Source organism: Callorhinus ursinus, unplaced genomic scaffold (assembly GCF_003265705.2).
Source record: "Callorhinus ursinus isolate GAN/ISIS: 27379988/994484 unplaced genomic scaffold, GSC_fseal_2.0 scaffold4, whole genome shotgun sequence".
Taxonomy (NCBI): domain Eukaryota; kingdom Metazoa; phylum Chordata; class Mammalia; order Carnivora; family Otariidae; genus Callorhinus; species Callorhinus ursinus.
Genome location: NW_027397066.1, coordinates 83,869,623 through 83,888,657, shown reverse-complemented (window position 1 = coordinate 83,888,657; position 19,035 = coordinate 83,869,623). Strand labels below are relative to the sequence as shown.

The 19,035-nt window shown below is 39.3% G+C and overlaps 1 protein-coding gene across 3 annotated transcripts in view; it reads left to right on the top strand.

The window, feature by feature from the left end:
• SLC39A8 (solute carrier family 39 member 8) overlaps window positions 1–17,259 on the top strand; it is a 70,080-nt gene extending 52,821 nt beyond the window's left edge. For all 3 annotated transcript variants that reach the window (XM_025873556.2, XM_073892040.1, XM_073892041.1), the window contains exons 7-9: window positions 12,602–12,809; window positions 13,001–13,185; window positions 15,454–17,259. In XM_025873556.2, the coding sequence (XP_025729341.1) occupies window positions 12,602–12,809; window positions 13,001–13,185; window positions 15,454–15,603 (543 nt within the window). In that variant the 3' untranslated portion in view covers window positions 15,604–17,259. The remainder of the gene's footprint in view (window positions 1–12,601; window positions 12,810–13,000; window positions 13,186–15,453) is intronic.
• Window positions 17,260–19,035: the final 1,776 nt, after the last annotated feature.

The window sequence follows — 19,035 nt, the reverse complement described above, 5'->3', positions numbered from 1 at the left end:
AATAGTCCCCATTTTCGCTGGATTCTTTATGTTTTTTGTGACTTTGACCAGAGTTTCAGAGTCATGCAACTTGTATGTTAAAATAATAATGGCAATCTTTTTTAAAAAGAAAGATTTATTTCTTTACTTGAGAGAGAAAGGGGCAGAGGGAGAGAGAATCTCAAGCATTCTCTGCGCTGGGCACGGAGCCCACCGCGGGGTCTCTATCCCAGGACTCTGAGATCATGACCTGAGCTGAAATCAAGACTCAGAAGCTTAACCAACTGAGCCACCAAGGCGCCCCAAGAATGGCAATTTTAAACTGGGGCTTTTGTGGTAACATTTCATGTTCTGAATGACATTCTAGTCTATAGGTCAAATCAGTGAAGCTGTATTAAAGGGTAGGAGGTAGTATTCATTTATTCATCCTGTCATTCACTCACTTATCACGTATGCTGTGATCACCTGCCCAGTGCCAGGCTCTGTTCTATGCCCTGCTTACACTGTGGCAAGTTAGAAAATGTTCCTGCTTTCCGGCACTCTTTTTTATTCCAGGGGTCTCACAGTTCAATGTCCTAGGGTTGCACATGATGTTGAGGAAATTAAAATGTGGTGGTGTGATGATGTCTGGGTGGCTACTTTAGTAGTTTGGGTGGCCAGGGACACATTTAAGCTAAAATCTGAGCCAGAAGAAGCAGCTATCCATGCAAAGATGAGGGAGAAAAGGTCATGGCTGAGGGAACAGCCCGCATGGGTCTCTAGGGTGGGAAAGCGTTTGGTGGGTTTTAGGAATAGAAGAAGGTCAGAGTAGCTAGAGCACAGTGGATGCTGGTAAAAAAGACACTGGAGAAAATTCAAGATGTGATTCTTTCTTCAAGTTTTACTGTATTCTAACATTTAAATATATCAATAATCTCAAATAGGTGCTTGGAAGGGCAGTGAAAAAATTTCCATCCATAATGTGGTCTGGAGACAACAGATGGTGGATTTGAAAGCCCAAGGATGGTGTCTTTTTCCCTCAATGACTGGAAGTATTTTCAGTGTGTATGAAGTGTTAGCAAACCTCAGAACACCAGCTTAGTGTATTCTACTCAAAACCAGAGGTACTTGAATCATTGGTATCTAACAAGATGGAGGCTGGTGACAGCAGTAAAATAATCCATTGCTGTAGTAACAAACTACTGAACTCAGAAATTCTTATCTGAAAAACTCAGTTCTTTTGAGCAGTCTCTGGTTTTTATTGCATGAGCTTAGGAGCCAAATCATGTGGGCTCGAGTCCTGGCTTTTTCCATTGTTAGTTTTGTGGTTTTGGTCAAGTCCTTTCCTGTAGTATTCTCATCACTTCATCTGTGACTAGGGTATTAGAAGTACTCATCTCATGTCATTCAGGAGAGTGCTTTGCAAACAGTAAGCACTCCACAGTGTTCATTGCCTTTGTTGCTACTACTTTTATTTTTATGCTCCCTTCTCCAACAATCTTCTGAAAAATGTGTCAGTCTCCCAAAGTGAGATGCAAGATGGCTGCTGATAAAAATCTTCTGCCTTTTAATGGTTCCTAGGATGGAGGTGGGAGCACTTTCAGATCTGTTGGTGAGAATGTCATTCCCACATTCCACTTGTCCACTCGGTTTAGCAAAACAAGTCCCCATTCCCCATCATTTATTTAAAGAACACACTTACTGAACACCTACTAATGTTAAACTCTGGGCTGAAATGAAAACAAATCCTTGTCCTCCAGGAGCTTTTGATCTGCCTCCACAACTTTTAGTCACAAAGAATTGGCAAATTAAACAAAAGACAACAGAAACACTTCTGCACTTGTAGAGTTTTTTAATGTAGATGAACCAATTTAGAATTGATGAATGAACATTCATCAGTGCACACCCTTTTCAACGTTGTGTGTAAGTGTCCATGTGTTTGCTCTTTGGCGAGATTGGAATGGATGCTTCACATTACAACGATTTGTGAGCCTGTCGTGAGAGAAAATGTACTTTTACTATTATTACACCTTAATTTCTTCAGACAACAAATATTCAGAATGCCTGCAGCAGTGCTAGATACTGGGTGAACAGGGGCGAACAAGAAAGAAGATAAAATTCCTCATCTGCTGGAGATCACAGCCATGCATGTTTGGCATAGGTGTTAAAACCTGTCTCTACTCTTTTTTAGAGGTATAACTTTGGGTGTATTATTTAACCTCTTCATACCTCACTTTTCTCATCTGTAAAATGGGCATAATAACCACGTTGGGAAGAGTAAATAACTTGTACTACTAATGTTGTCATTATTACTGTTCTGGGCCAGTGAGTATGTCCTGTATCTTCCATGCTCAATTCCCCACTATAAAACTTCTTTTTAAACTGGTGAGCAAATCTTCAGAGTGTCATAGTGACATCTTTAAGAGAGAACGAGGTCCTGCTACCCTTATCCCCTGTGCATTCCCACTCCTCACTTCCCAAATATGAAGTAGAGAGAGCCTCTGTTTTCCTGAACTACTGAGATATAGACCGGATTGCTGGCTGCTCCCTCACAGAGAGCCCCTTTTGATTTCTAACTCTCTGGTGCTTATTTTCCTTTCGACTTCCCACCAATTGCCTATTTCCCAACACCTCCTCTAGGGTCCTAGTTACCTGCTTGGTCACAGCGACGGCAGTTAGCCCTTGCTCTCATCCCTCCTGTCATCTTTCCTTCCTTGTCTCTTTTCACTTTTCCCAAACTTCTTGCCCTAAGGCGTGTGCATTTCTAGATCTTCTCTGCCCATAAGAGAGCACTCCTTCATCTTTTGAAGGCTGATTAATCAGTCATTTGTATTACATTAGGTGGAATCTTCTACATTTCAGTTCTTTTGCCATAACTTGTGTCAAACAGTAATTACAGGTTCGGCAGCTCCCACATGGGGCTGGTTCCTCTACCACAGCCCACCCTACCAGTCTTTCCTTGTCTGAACTATTCTGGAAGTTCTGATGCTGAGCAATGGAGATATTCCTGGATTTTTGGAACACTACTTTTCAAGAGCCCAGCAACATTCTGCAGCTTACTTTAAAACTTAACCAGTTTCCTGGTGCCTCCTGACTCCCTTTAAGACTTCTCAGTAACAACGAGAGTTGTGTGGGCTGGGACACACATTATACAGGCTTTTTATAAGAAATGATATCCTGCTTCCCGAACGTATCAGAGAGCATTAACGCTATCCCCATCTGTCGTAGCAGTAGGCAACCTTTTAGAGTGGTGTAAATGGTCCATTAGGATAACTGCAAATACTTATTAGTGTATACTTTAAATTCCATTGGCAAAATAGTAGCATATTTCTTGAAAACCTGTCAGATTTCTCCTAAGTAATTTTTTTCAAGACGGTAAAATGATATGGTCCCGGCTGAAAATGAAAGGCAATTATTTCAACTCCTAAAGACCAAAACAACTTTACTCACATTCCACTGAAGGGATGGAGGGAAAGGAAACAATTTTCAAGGTTTCTGGAAATTGTTATTTTCCTGTTAATGGTTATTTTCATTAGCAAGGGGAGTTTTGGAAATAGGTATGAGATTTTCCTAAAACAAGAGACTAAGCACATTTGAATTATGTTTGGTTGCGTACATTAAAGATAAAATTGATTTCTTCTTTTCTTATATGAAGTTTCATTTTGGTTATAGTGATCTGAGACTGACTTTTTTGGGCCAAAGGAGAACGAAGGAACCATCAGCTATAAAGTACATCAAGATTACTATAAAATACAGTCATAAAAGCAAAGCCCACTAAAATTTTACATTTGCATTTTCTTTTTAGAGAGGGAGGGAGCGAGAGAGGCAGAAGGAAAGAGAGAGGGAGAATCTTAAGCAGCCTCCACCCCAGTACGGAGCCCGATGTGGGGCTGGATCTCACAACCCTGAGATCATGACCTGAGTTGAAATCAAGAGTGGGATGCTTAACCGATTGATCCACCCCGACACCCCTAAAATTTTACGTTTGTATGGCACCTTTAACTCTTTATGATATCTTTATATCTATTTAATCTTTTTTGTAATTTTTCCCATTAAGATATATTTAATGGCATATGTAGAGTCTGTGAGCATTCTGTGTGGAAAGAGCATTAGACTTTAAATCAGTCATGTTCTTTCCAGAAAGAGGTGGCACATTCAGTTAAGGATAAATAATAAATAGGAAAGGGACAATTTACAAAACTTTGAGCAAGGTGTAAGTGAGCCACAAGGGAGAGTGCAGTAAAACTGGGACTTGGAATAGTGGAGCTATGGATAATCTTATCAAGCTAAGAATAATCAAAGGGAAAAGGGAAGGAAGAAGTTGCTAGAACCTAGGACATAGTTTTGTACAGGTAAGCACTGTATGTGGAACAGTGATCTTTAATTAAGGACATAGCCAGCTCGTTACCCCTGAAGTAAGGAGCCCAGGGAATAAGTACCTTGGTCTCCCTCTCCTCTTTCCCTCCAATTTTATGTTAGAGCCCTTTGTTTGGAACCAACTAGAAGCCAGGAACATGGGAGCCCTTTGACACAGTTGATACTGGTCTCCTAGAGCAGAGAACTGGAACAAGAAGGGTGGAAAGTGGATCTGGAAGGGGAAATGAAAGATACGTGGTATACTCCACCCCTTTTTTTCTGTCAGCCTCCACTCTTTCCCTTCATCTGGGTGAAAAATGCATGTCCCCAACACAGAGACTGTGTGAATCCCCATCAACAACTGTGTGGTGTATCGTCCCCGTGTGATAGCAATTCAGTAATATGCAATCTAGAATTAAAATGTTGGCCACCACCAGTATTCTTCATATAAAATACCAGGGGACCGGAGATAGGGAGAAGAGATGCAATTAAGGAATATAAATTTAAATAATAGCTAGTCCTAACCTCTGTAGATGGTTATAAGGCCTATGCTGGTAATTATAGTGCCTCCTTCCACTAAACTTCTGTATTTAACTCACTGTCTGATATCACCTTGACTGGTAAGGTCCTTTTCCAATTGTGGGGACCCAGACCTTCATTCCTGCCAGATCTGAGTCCTTGGTGGTCTGGTCTTCACTGGGTTGTTGCTCTTCTTCCTTGACGAGGATCATTGGAAGGGGAGTATAAGAAATGCCCCACTAAATTTCCTGAGTTCCAAACATTGTTCTTATCTTTATTCTGTAGCAAAAACTCAGGTTTTCCTGATCATTGGGTGCCATTATCCTAGACAATATATAGTGACTTCCTCATCTACCTATGGTTTATGGATATAAAGAACCTTGAATTTCCTGGGGTTAATCTCCACTTCCAGTGAATCAGAAAATGACCATGTTTTCTGGTGGATGAATTATTCCTTTGGATATTAGGACCTTCAAACTCACCAAGTCTAAGGTTTTGGGGACAGAAAGCAAGAATCCATCAGGTGAGTTATTAGGTGTAAACACGAAATGGGCCACCCTAACCTCCACTGGACCTGTGCATCCCTATAGCAGTGATAGTCCCGTATATTTGGCTGCTGGTATAAGGCACATATCTTCATTCTGTGGGCAGAGCTCCAATCTTTCAGGATTTTATCTCTTGGCTTACACTTTAGCTGGGCCTTCACTGGGGCATTCCGTAATTCTATCAGGCTGTTTATTCTATGAAGGGGAAAGTGATAGGACATGTGAATTCTAAGGATTGAGCCGATGGTCTCACTTGCTTTGATGCAAAATGGTTTGGAGACAATTTATATAGGTTATCTTGGCTATATATCAGGCATACTATAAATCCATGAATGATGATGCTAGCAGAAACACTGAAAGCAGGTAAGACATATTACATATGTCTATCTTTCTGAGTCCAAAGAGTACCTCATTAGGATGGAAGGGATCATCAATGTAGTCATCCTGCCTCTACGTATAGCCAGCTGGGCCTTCCTATCCCATTGGGTGGTGATGCCTTTTTAGAGGTTCAGCATCAATCCTGGTTTTGGACAGGTTGGACCTTCTTCGGTGCAAGCCAGATCAACGCTGGCTAGAAGAAGAGAATGCTGAGCTGTGAATAGTCACCATTCCCTCTATTCTGACCCCTTTGTTTATGGACCCATTAAACCAACATTAGAATGGCTAATGAAAGATACCAAGTGATGTTTACAGTTAGATCTTCTTGTTCACTTTATTATTGAGACTACCCTCTGTGATGATCTCTCATGAGATCATCTTCACACTCTATGCCTTTTGTAAGAGGTCCATCTGTATATTTCTGTCCAGATCTCCTTGCGACCAATGTCCAACTGTGGTTTTTGGAAGTTTCTGACAACCTAGCCAACTTCCTAGCACCCACCCACCAGTTAGTATAGGTCTATATCTCAGTCATTTCTTTTACATGAAGTTTAACACTACACCTAAAAGTTTTGCCCATGTGCTATGTATATTTCCTTTGGTAAGGTGTCTGTTAAGGTCTTTGGTCCATTTTAAAATCAGGTTGTTTTCTTATTGTTTAGTTTTAAGAGTTCTTTGTATATTTTAACTGTTCTCTGTTGGATGTATCTTTTGCAAGTATTTTCTCTCAGTCTGTGGCTTGTCATTCCATTCTGTTGACATTGTCTTTGGCAGAGCAGAAGTTTTTAATTTTAATGAAGTTCAGGTTACCAGTTATTTCTTTCATGTGTTGTGTTTTTGGTGTATCTAAAAATTCATTGCTCTACTCAAGGTTATCTAGGTTTTCTCCTATGTTATTTTCAAGGAGTTTTATAGTTTTGCATTTGCATTTAGGTCTATGATCCCTTTTGAGTTAATTTTTGTGAAGGATGTAAGGTATCTAGATTTTTTGTTTGTTTGCTTGTGGATGTCCACTGGTTCTAGCACCATTTGTTGAAGGACTATCTTTTCTCCATTGCTCTGCCTTTGCTCCTTTGTTAAAAGTGAGTTGACCATATTTATGAGTCTATTTCTGGACTCTCTATTTTCTTGATCTCTTTGTTCTTTCACCATTATCACACTGTCTTGATTATTGTAGCTTTATTAGTAAGTCTAAGTCAGGTACTGTGAGTCCTCCAACTTTGTTCTATTCCTTCAATGTTGTGTGGGCTATTCTAGGTATTTGCCTTTCCATATAAATTTTAGAAAGACAAATACCCACAAAATAACTTGCCAGGATTTTGATGGGGATTGCACTGAATCTATAGGTCACATTGGGAAGAAATAACATCTTGACAATATTGAGTCTTCCAATCCATAAACATAAAATATCTCTCCATCTACTTAGTTCTTCTTTGATTTCTTTTATTAGAGTTTTGTGCTTTTCCTCATACAGACCTTGTACATATTTTGTTAGATTTCTATCTAGTCATTTTTAGGGGGGTGTCGCTGTAAATGGCATTGTGATTTTAAATTCAAGTTCCACTTATTCATTGCTGTTATACAGGAAAGTAATTGACTTTTGTATATTAACCTTGTACATCCTTGCCATAATTGCTTATTAGTTCTTGGAGCTTTTTTTGGTCATTTCTTTTGGATTTTCTATGTAAACAGTCATGTCATTTACCAACAAAGACAGTTTTATTTCTTTCTTTCCAACATGTGTATGCCTTTTATTTACTTTTCTTGTCTTATTGGATTAGCTAGGACCCAAGTAACTTTCTATAGGCACAAAGAGATTAAGGAGCCATTACTCAAACTCATGCCAATTTGATGCCAAGGTACATATCCTTCAGTCATTAAGCTAGCTTGCACTCAGTGCTCCTCTCCTTAAACCTCACCCCTTCCCCTTATCTGCAGCCTCTTAAAATGTCATTTTATTATTTTTATTTTTATTACATTAATTTCTTTTTCATGGACATAGAATTTATGTATTTCTTTGCATATAACTTTCATCTTTTGTTGTTATTTATACTTCCTTTTACCATCTTCGTTATGCTTTTTGGTGGGTTGCTCCTTTCCTTTTTGGTTTGGTTTTATTTTTATCAGAGTTCTTCCTCGGCAAAATTCTTTTACCATGGGATTTAGAATTTGGAATTTAACTTTTACCTGGAATGGTTGTTCACTTTTACCTTCTTATCAATGTAGACATATAGACAATAAACCATAAGAACATTTTCATTAATCATGGTTCATTTTGCCTCCCCAAATGCCAAATGAGATCTGACTGTGCTCATGCTGGTCTTTGCAACCATTAACCCAACGAAAAAAGTTTAATTTTCATAGGACAATACATACTCTTTTCAATGCAGACAAAATCTGGCTGGCAGCCTGATTCTCCAGCTTTACCTTGTTTGCTGATGATAACTCCTGAATCATGACAAGTTCACTTTTCCCTCTTGCTATTTCTCATCCCATGGCTTGAATGTTTTGTTTTCTGAGTATTAAAATGATTTGTAATAAATGCAAAAAAAATCCAGAACACCCATAAGAGGAAAAAAGCCCTCAAGGATTACCCACAATACTCTCTCCCAAGGAGAACTGTGATTACCAATTTTGTAAATATCGTTCCAAATATATTTGCACTTAGGCCTTCATGGAATTATATAATAATATTTATTTTAACAAAATGTTGTCCATGCTGAGATAGACACACACACACACACACACACACACACACACACACATTTTACCTCAACACTGTGTTTTGGACATCTTTACATGTGGAGATATATAGGCATTCATTGTTTCTACTACTCTGTAATACTTCACTGCACATGTAAGCCATATTTATAGGATTCATATCTTACTAAAGGATAGCTAAGTCCTCTTTTCTTTCCTTATCTTCCTCCTCCTCCTCCCCCTGCTTCTTGTTCTCGTCCACTTCTTCCTTTTTACTCTTTTTCTCCATCCTCCGTATCTTACTCTTCTATTTCTCTTCCTCCGGCCCCCCGGCATACCATACCACCTTCCCCTTATGTTCTTCATTCTCTGCTCCTTATGCCCTCCTCCTCTTTTTGTTTTTTTAAAGATTTTATTTATTTATTTGACAGAGAGAGACACAGCGAGAGAGGGAACACAAGCAGGGGGAGTGGGAGAGGGAGAAGCAGGCTTCCCGCGGAGCAGGGAGCCCGATGCGGGGCTCGATCCCAGGACCCTGGGACCATGACCCGAGCCGAAGGCAGACGCTTAACCACTGAGCCACCCAGGCGCCTCGCCCTCCTCCTCTTTTAATCTTCCTCCTCTTTGCTTAAACATAAGGATTCTGCATTAAGTCTACTGGATTTCTTAATTTTGATTTTCTTAGTACTTTGTTTTCCTTTTCCTTTTTGCTTCTTCCCCTCTATACTTACATGGGGATTCTAGTCTCCCCTCTACTCTTATAACTTTGATCCATGATATTCTTCCCCATCCCCCCATTCTGAGTAGTCTGGACTTTCACTTTGACTTTTATTTCCATGAATAACTAAGATGAGAGATGTTAATAGTCTTGCTGATGATTACACAGTAATTCCTGTCAGAGCCAAGTTAGAACTTGGTTTTCCTGGGTGTCAGAACTAAGGTCTTTTCACTAGATTGAATTGCCTCATCATGGCTGAGGTTAGAAACAGCCTAAAGAAAATAGCCTAAAAAAAATAGCCATAGGGGGGAAAAAAAAAGAAAAAGAAACAGCCTTAAATGTACTATGTAAGTCACAGAAGCAAGCAAACAATGACAACAACAGCAAACAAAAATAAAGAAAAGGAGAGAGAATACTCACTAACTTAACTAGAGGGACTTAAATTTAGTGTTTTCTTTGCTCAGTGACTTAGTATCAGGTGAATTAAAAACAAGCTCTTCGTGAATGTTCGCCAACTTATGTTTGTTCCAAAAATATTAAAAATGTATGGCTGTTAACCTACCCAGCAGTGTCATTTGACACATAAGCTTATAGAGCATAAGAAATACAGTCAATAATATCTGTACTTAGAGGTAAGAAATACAGTCAATAATATCTGTACTAATAGAGGTAAGATAATCATGCCTGATATATTAATTGAATTTCTTTTTCAGAATTAAAGGAGTTTGTATACAGATTCTGTACATAATATCAGGTAGTCAAGATTTGGTCTTTTAATCTTTTCCCTAAATCCTCACAAATAAATAAAGACATTATAAATATTTGATTAGGTAAACCAAATTGGAAGATGAAAACAATTGGTCTTATTAAGTGTCTCTTGGCATAAGTTTTTGCAAAGCCAAGGTCTCTTCCTCTATGGCTTTTCTCATAACCACTTTTGTTTCTTCTTTGGCAATTATTGCTTCCTGCTCTGGGGCATTTCTTACCCAAGTCACCCATATGACCTGTACTAAATCATGATTGTGTTGTCCATTTATGATGTATCGTTAAATTGATTAAATAAGGAGGCCATTAAACTGGGGTGCTCTAATCCTTGGCAGCCTATATAAACAAATCATAAGCCTGTAAATGTCCCAAGGTTATGAAATTGAAACCTAAAGACAATTGGTCACGAAAAGGCAGCTGGGCGTTAAGTTACAGCCAATCAATAGTTTTCTTGCTTTGCTTCTGCCTTTTCTCTGTAAAAGTCTCTCCCTGAGCTCCTGTCGATGGAGTGCCCCTAACCACATCCGGTTTGACACTGCCCAGTTTGAATCACTTTTTTTCAAATGAACCCTTAAAGCTTTAAATTTACTTCGGTTTATCTTTTAACACTGTAAAGTAAAAAGACCACATTTGAAGAGCAGATGGAATTCTTTTTATGCTGCTGAGATTTACCTTTAAAATGAAAGGAGATTGAACACTTACTCTGGCATTGCTTCAAGTGTTTAGAAGAGTTTTTTTTTTTTTTGAGAGAAAGGGGGTATTCTCCTTGTGAATTGCCTTCAGAGCCTATTTCGAACAAGAAGTATCCACCCACCCCCCATAAATCTGGAGTAGTAAAACAGTTACTAAAAATAGTCCACTTATTGCTTTTGCATCCCTCGGTAAGCTCACCAACATTTCTGTGTTTCAGTTTCTTCAACTCTAGAATGATGATAATAATAGACCTTAATTCACAGAATTGTTCGAAAGGAATTAAATATCTTAAGTACTTAGAGCAGTGCCTGGCACGTGATACATGCTATTTGCCTTTGCGGTGTCTCCTCCTCCTACTATTACAGCTCCCGCTACTTCTACAACCACTGCTACGACGAGTAACAGTCCTCCCTCCTTCCGTGTGAATTTAAGAATTTAGTGGCTCCAAGTGACTTTTGGCTGTGTCTACACACAAACACATCCCCCAAAGATGAAGATTTGCTGCTAATGACACAGTGAAAAGGTGTATTGCAAGATCTAGTCAATTCTGAAAGAGCAGGCCCCAAAGTGTTTTGAACAATGAAGCAACATTGGAATAAACCGAAAACCTCTCAGATGATGGCTTTGAAGGCAGCCCTTCTCATCCGGATGTATACTGAACGATTTTTAAATAGTCAGTCATATTCTTTACATCTTGTTTCTCCAATATAAATACACTTCTTGAAGACACAAGTTGTATTTCCCACTTCTGGGCACTCCCCATAGCATTCAGCACACTGTCTTACAAATTGCAGATGCTCAATAAATATGTAGATTAACTGTTGAGGTAGAGTTGAGGGGAGGAGAATTTGGAACAAATGTTCTCCAGTTAATTGTAAATTGCTTCCCTACTTAAAAACAAATTTGCATTTTATTATCTTTTTCTCCAGTTTCTGGAAAATGCTTTAGTTGGCGTTTGGTATTTGATTTTATACAATTTTGTAAATTTCATGGAAATCTAAATTCTTACAAAGGTTTTGTTGTAGGATTTTCTGTTTTTATTATTGTTGCAAAATGGAAAGAGGTGTTAGTGCAAAGGCAAGCCTGTTCCATCACATTTCATGAAATGTGTTAAGAGACTCTTTGAAATTTAGAGCTGATAGGAAACACGTTACAGCTTAATCACCCAACACGCTACTTTGGAACACAATGGAAACTTAGTAAGTCATTGAAAAATGTATCATTTAGTACATTACCTCATTTCACAATTGAAGAAACTGAGGCCCAGATTACCTGCTCAGATAACATAGGAGGGATTACAAGTAAACGTTCTTTGATGTCATTGTGCTTTAAATATGGATTTCACCTGTACATTGTAACATGGAAAAAGACTTTAAATTTAGTCTTTGGAAAACTTCCTTTATTTCAGTATGCAAATGAATTGAATTCTTAGGTTAGTATCTGTTGCATTTTAGGAAGGCAATAGTAAGAATTGTTCATACAAATCAAAAGGATTTTTTTTAAGGGGAACCCAAAGTAAAATGTCTTTTAAGTGGCTTGTTCAAGGCCTGTCAACCTATTCATTTCCTTTTTCCCTACCATAAGTTTTTGTTGTCATTTTGTTGTTATTGTAAATGATTAGGAGTTCTTAACCACTATGAAAGACTCTCTGTTGGAACTGTGTGTCTTTCTGAATATATAACACATCTCTTACTTTTGTGTATCTCTGAGACTTTCAAGAAATGTTGGTTATTGGGGCACCTGGGTGGCTCAGTGGGTTGGGTGTGGGACTCTTGATTTCTGCTCAGGTAGTGATTTCGTGGTAGTGAGATCGAGCCCCCACGTCAGGCTTGGGCTTGGAGCCTGTTTGGGATTCTCGCTCTCTGCCCCTTCCCCCCAGCTCCTGCAAACGCACTCTTTCTTGGTCTCTCTCTCTAAGAAAAAAAAAAATGTTGGTTATTTTGTTGGTTGATTTTCTGTTATTTTACAGGATGGCAAAACGGAGTCAAGTTCGTGTACCTGCTTGAAGGGACCCAAACTCTCAAAAATAGGAACAATTGCCTGGATGATAACGCTCAGTGACGCCCTCCACAATTTCATAGATGGCCTGGCGATTGGGGCTTCCTGCACCTTGTCCCTTCTTCAGGGCCTCAGTACTTCTATAGCAATTCTGTGTGAAGAGTTTCCTCATGAGTTAGGTAAGAGGCTCTGTTCATACTGTGAAAGTCAGTCACTTTTGGTTTCAGTAGGTAAGACCTTTTAGGCGACACACTCTTAAAAATCCCACTGATACATCAAAATGAAGGAACCCTGGTTGGACGTTGATGCGTATCTTTTCTCATCCCAAAAGAGCCCAAACTATTCACTTGATGTTTTCTTCTTCTTCTAGGAGACTTTGTGATTCTACTCAGCGCAGGAATGAGCACTCGGCAAGCCTTGTTATTCAATTTCCTTTCGGCGTGTTCCTGCTATGTCGGGCTAGCTTTTGGCATTTTGGTGGGCAACAATTTTGCTCCAAATATTATATTTGCCCTTGCTGGAGGCATGTTCCTCTATATTTCTCTGGCAGATATGGTAAGAAATTATAAAATTTTGTTTTAATTTAAAATTTAGAATGAAACATCTGGGTTATGAGTTGACTAAGGGTAACCTTCTGCTTTCCACAGTGTGGAAGTTCTGTTGTAATTTAAAACATTCTGGCTCAACAGATAACTCTTTCATATTAGTAGTAATTTGAAAGTGATTCTCACTGATCTTTCGATCTATGATCTTATTGGTAGAAAAAGAAATGATTTTCTTCTGCTGAAGTAGAGATATTTCCCCAGGTTTTTTTGCCTTGTGGGAGGTAAACCTTGTTCTCTATTATAGTATGTCCCCACGGGACCTCTCCCCCCTCTTTTGTGAGGATGTCACATTTAGAAGGGAATAACTTGTTAGAGTAAATAGCATTTTGTTATTTCAAAGTTCTAAACAGTGGCAGCCTTTTGGGTTGAACTAAAGCTGGTAAATTGAAATAGAACAACATTGACTTGGGTCAGTATATATTTGTATCTGTTTATGTCCGTACTGTGTCTACATCTTTATTTATGTCTTTGTATGTGTGTGTGTAAGAGAGAGAATATCAATGGCCCTGTGCCCTGTGCATTTTCAAATGAATCATAGACAGCTTTCTAGAAAATGAAAATGTGCTCCATATATGCAAATCAAGGAACATTTTCTTTGCATTTGGAACTGAATATGTATTACATACATAATTTAATAATTTAGCTTCCTTCATCCGCATTCTTAGCTCCAAATGATAACTGTCTAGCTCTGTTCCTTGCTCTTTGCAGGCCCTTATCAGAGCAAGCATTTCATCTCTTGGAACTGTCACTGCATTTATATTTTTCTTCACAGAATTAATGTCTCATGCTGTATCTATGCTAGGGCATCACTTCTTTCTCGGTTATAAGAATGGAATCTATTAGAATTGTTCAGTTTAAGGAAATAATCCTAATAAATGATGCCATATGCCCTTATAGCAGTTTTGCTTTTTTCAGAATAATTTCACAACTTTCACTCACTTGATCCTGGTAACAGCTTTCTTCAGTCAGGCACATGGATTGATGGGATTCTGGAGACCTCTTGGATGCTTTGGTACAATGTGCCATTGTATATATAGCACATGGTTTTGGAATATTTTTAAAAGCCGCCATTTACAGATCTTATGGAGCCTTTTCAGTAGAGTTTATTTGCTGAGTGAGGGTAGATTTTAAGTACAGAACTTGGAGTTTTATTTGCTTTTACTGTAATGAGATTGTTACAGCCTTCAATCCTAAAAAAGCACATGATTTATTTAAAAACCTTAAGATTTTGGGGTGCCTGGGTGGCTCAGTCATTGGGCGTCTGCCTTCGGCTCAGGTCATGGTCCCAGGGTCCTGGGATTGAGCCCCGCATTGGGCTCGCTGCTCAGCAGGAAGCCTGCTTCTCCCTCTCCCACTCCCCCTGCTTGTGTTCCCTCTCTCACTGTCTCTCTCTCTGTCAAATAAATAAATAAATAAAATCTTTAAAAAAATAAAATAAAAACCTTAAGATTTTGTGAGGGGTAGAGCAAGTAGAAGGAATTAAATGCATAGTGATTTCTAAAAATTGACTTAATCAGCTACTGTTGATTGATATTCCTGTGCCTGGCCTGGAATTTGTAAGGCACTGGGGACACTGGGGTGAGGAAAGGAGGCACAGCCCCTGCATCTGTGGGGCATTCTGCCTTTAAAGAGAGGAAACTGGAAATTCAATGAACAAAATCACACTCCATGACTAAATAATTAAAAGTAAAAAAATCTGTGAGCTAAGAGGAAAAGCAATCTCTGCGGTGAAAGATGATGTTAGAGGAATCTAATGTAACTTAGGAGGGGCTAAGGGAAATCTTGCTAGAAAGTGTGATTTAAGCTGAAACCTCGAGGGCATAACTCACTGAAAAATTGGAGGGGGAAGAGTTCAGATAGCAGTTTGGCTGGGTGTGAAGATTTTGATGGGGGAAAGAGGGTGGATCTAGTTGAGGTCCTGAAAGAATGGTGTGGATGGAGCATAGAGAGTAAGGGGGAGAGAGAGAGACAAATAGGAGGCATAAAATGAGGTTAAATCCCATTCCACTGATTCACTCACTTGGGGAACACTATTTCCATACTTTTATTCCTGTTGGTGTCTGATAGGGCTAGATATCCCTTTAATGCTATCTATACTAAAACATTTACACATCCGAATTAATTCCTCACCCTCGCCCCTGGCCGAAATCTCTAGGCGACTGTTTTACGTTTTACCACCAGATGGCAATAGTTATCTAACAATGTCTCTCTCTCTCAGTTTCCAGAGATGAACGATATGCTGAGAGAAAAGATAACTGGAAGAAAAACCGATTTTACTTACTTCATGATTCAGAATGCTGGAATGTTAACTGGATTCACAGCCATTCTGCTCATTACTTTGTATGCAGGAGAAATCGAATTGGAGTAATGGGAAGTGAAAGATGGTGTTATTAATGAAGGCATTTAATAAATAAAAACATCTCCAAAGGGATATTTAAGCTGATCTTATTTAGTTCAAAGATAATCTTGTTTTCAACTGTAGGTCAAGAAAACTGATTATTGGTTTCAGATCTGTTAAATAGCCATTATCTGTTGTGAAAAATGCTTCAAAGGGTTTTCAGTTCCCGTCTGAAAAGACTGGTACACGCGATCTTTGGTCAATACCCACTTCTTCCTCTTTCATGCATTCTATGACCACTTAGACACCCAGACCCAGAGAAAAATACAAGCTAGGTTGTATGAGCCTTTAAACCTCCGTGGCAGGCTCAAAAGCTCACGCGGTTTCAGAGTGGTTTTCTTTCAGTTAATTTGTTCCATTGATTTCACAAGTACATTCAAATGTGGAAGAGGCTCGACATGTATACAACACAGATAGAAATGATTGCAAGGCCTTAATGAGCCCAGGAAAGAAAGATTGCTTACAGCCTCTGTTCCGTTTTATATACCCGTTAGGGACTTGTAGGATTGTTTTAAAAACCGTCCTAAAAAAATGTGAATTATGATACCAGTAAAGTTTTGTTAGCCCTACTAAGTTCAGACTTTATCTCATACCTTATCGCTAAGTGAAAGCTCTGCCAGATCCCACACAAATCCAGAATTAATTTTTTTAAATGACTTAGGTTTTAATCGCACCAAGGTACATGGCAGAAAGTGTGAAGCTGGGGCCGCTCGGCTTCGGGATACTGTGTATTTTTGCATTGTGAAGGAAACGACTATGTTGGTTTATAGAAAGAAACAATGTAATTTTTACGCAGTTTACTTTTAAAAATAAACACAATTATTTAGCAGAGGATATTTTAAATAAATGCAAAATAACAGGCAGATCCCTGTATGGCAAGGACTGATTAACTAGACAACACAGTCCTTACGGATGATTGAGAGTGATCCGGAAAGACTTCTGTGTTCAGTCTACATATTTTCTATATGGCACACCGTGAGGAAAACTTCCACACACCATGGTTATTTTTGTAACTCTTTTAGGTGGTAGGGCCTATTTGCTCCCTTAGCACCTATAGAAAGCTGGGCTGCAGTTGAACATCCTGACCCCAATTCACAGTCCCACGGCACTTCAGGAGACATGATTGACAGTGAGGAAAGTGATGGATAACAGCCAACAATGATCTCAGGAATCACATTTTCCCACAGGCCCTACAGTGATGTCACACAGCAACCATGCAGATTAGATCAACGTCTAACACGTCTGTTAATGTAGATTTCACTTTATGACTGACAATTTAAAAAATTCTTGTTTGACCAAATAGTAAACACCTCTGAAGCCATGCGCTGGGTCCTTCGTTATTCATTTTAATATGTATCCTTTTGAGTGACTTCCATGTACCTGGCATTATGGGGAGAGAGATAAATAGGAAATTGGTGATGTGTTTATTGCAAATATAACAAATATTATTTGTTATTCAGCAAATAAATACTGTAAAGATTAATCAGTAAACAGAATCTATTTTTATCATTTAATCTGTTTACATTCGGTCTTAAGAAATAATCTTTACCTTTTTAAAGCACAGATTGTATGTCTGGGTTAAGAAGCTATTTACAACATGATATTAAAACAAGGTAGTTTAATGAACTCTCATTTGGTGTAGATCATTGTGTATGTGGGCTACCTGGGTGCTTTATATGACTTTCTCCACCTGATCTTTTGACTGTTTTCCTCAACTATGAGGAGAGCAGAGGCAATAGGACACGGAGGCGCAAGAAGCAAAAAGAAAATTACAATATATTGGAGGTTATGGTTGCAGGTAGAAAGCAGGGTATGGAAAGCCATGATTGCACTTAAATTACCCTAGATAACAATTCAAGAAACCGGTTAACATATCTTATACTGAGGCATTCGTTATACCAGTTGAAGGTTCTATAATTTGAAAACTTTAAAGATGCTACTATGACACATCAAAAATGATTTCAAAGCATTATATTTGGGGTTATGTCCTTCTACTTTTGCATTTTTGAACTTAAAAAAATGCCTATTGCTAGCTGGCATTTTTTTTTTTTTTTTTTTTTTTTTTAATCAGACCCTGTCTAACCCAGGCTACCACAGACTGTGGGGCTTGTAAACAACAGGGATTTATTTCTCACAGTTCTGGAGGCTGGAAGTCCAAGATCAAGGCACTGGCAGATCTGGTGTCTGGTTCATAGATAACACCTTTCTTGCTGTGTCATCACACAGGGAAAGGGGAAGGGAGCTCTCTGGAGCCTCTTTTAAGAGCACTAATGCCATTCATGCGGGCTCTACCCTAAGGACTTAAGCCCCTCTCAGAGCCCCCCCCAATATCATCATCTTTGGGGGGTTAGGATTTCAATATATAAATATTTGGGGGACGTAGATGACCCCTATTACTGTGCTGACATGGAGAAACAACCCACCCAAAGAACCTGAGGCTCACAGCATGTTATTCTCATGCTCACAGGTCTGCAGACGAGGTTCAGCTGATCCAGCCTGGGCTCGGCTGGGTGGCCCCACTTCCGGCTGGGGGTCATCTAGGTTGGGCCACTGTAGTAGGAAGTGATGCCGTCATGTGGCAAAGGGCAGAGGCGTGCAGTTCTAGTATAGGAGGAGAGTGGAGAAGTTCAAATGGTTTCAATTTACCTTTAGTCTCCAGAGACTATTATTTTTACCTAGTAGAAAAATAGCTCATATCAATAATAATTCACCCACAGCTTCCAGAATTAGCTTCGTTTCAACTCTAACATTTATCCTTATTCCTTTCATAAGAATATGATTTTCTGTCCTTTACCAGCATGTTAGTGTGTGTAAATGTGTGGATGCAACACTGCTCTACCCTACGTCAGGATAATTTGTTGTTCTTCAGTCTGTGAGTCTAACCCCGCCACGTCCATTTCTGCGGCAGTTACCTAGCATGGCCAACACGGGAGTCCAGGTGTCTAGCAGTTTCTGACTGGAATTTCGTAATGATCTTGAGATGCTCGGTAAACTGCCATGTCTACAAGTGTTTCACCAGAGCTCAAATTTTTAAAAAAATGAATTAACTGAGAAGAACCAAAACAGCCCTAGGAGTTTAGCAGATACTTAGCGTAGGTGTCTTCCCAGAGCTAATGGCTGATGGCCTGTGCCAGGGGACGAACCGCCAGTCTGCTGTCCCTGCTCTGATTGCCATTGACTTCCTTTGGGGCTCGCTTTGGTTTTTATCCGGGGGCTACCATAATTTCCACACTCTCTCTGTGTTTCCTTAAGGTCCATTAGAGGACAAGAGGTTCTTAACCCTGCAATAAATAAATTCCTCACCCCGATGTTGTTACAGCTGCTTTCTCACTGACACTTTGCCTTCTCCCCGCTGCGGGTCGCAATAGCTGAGCGAGATTGCATTTCCCTTCGCTGCCTTTC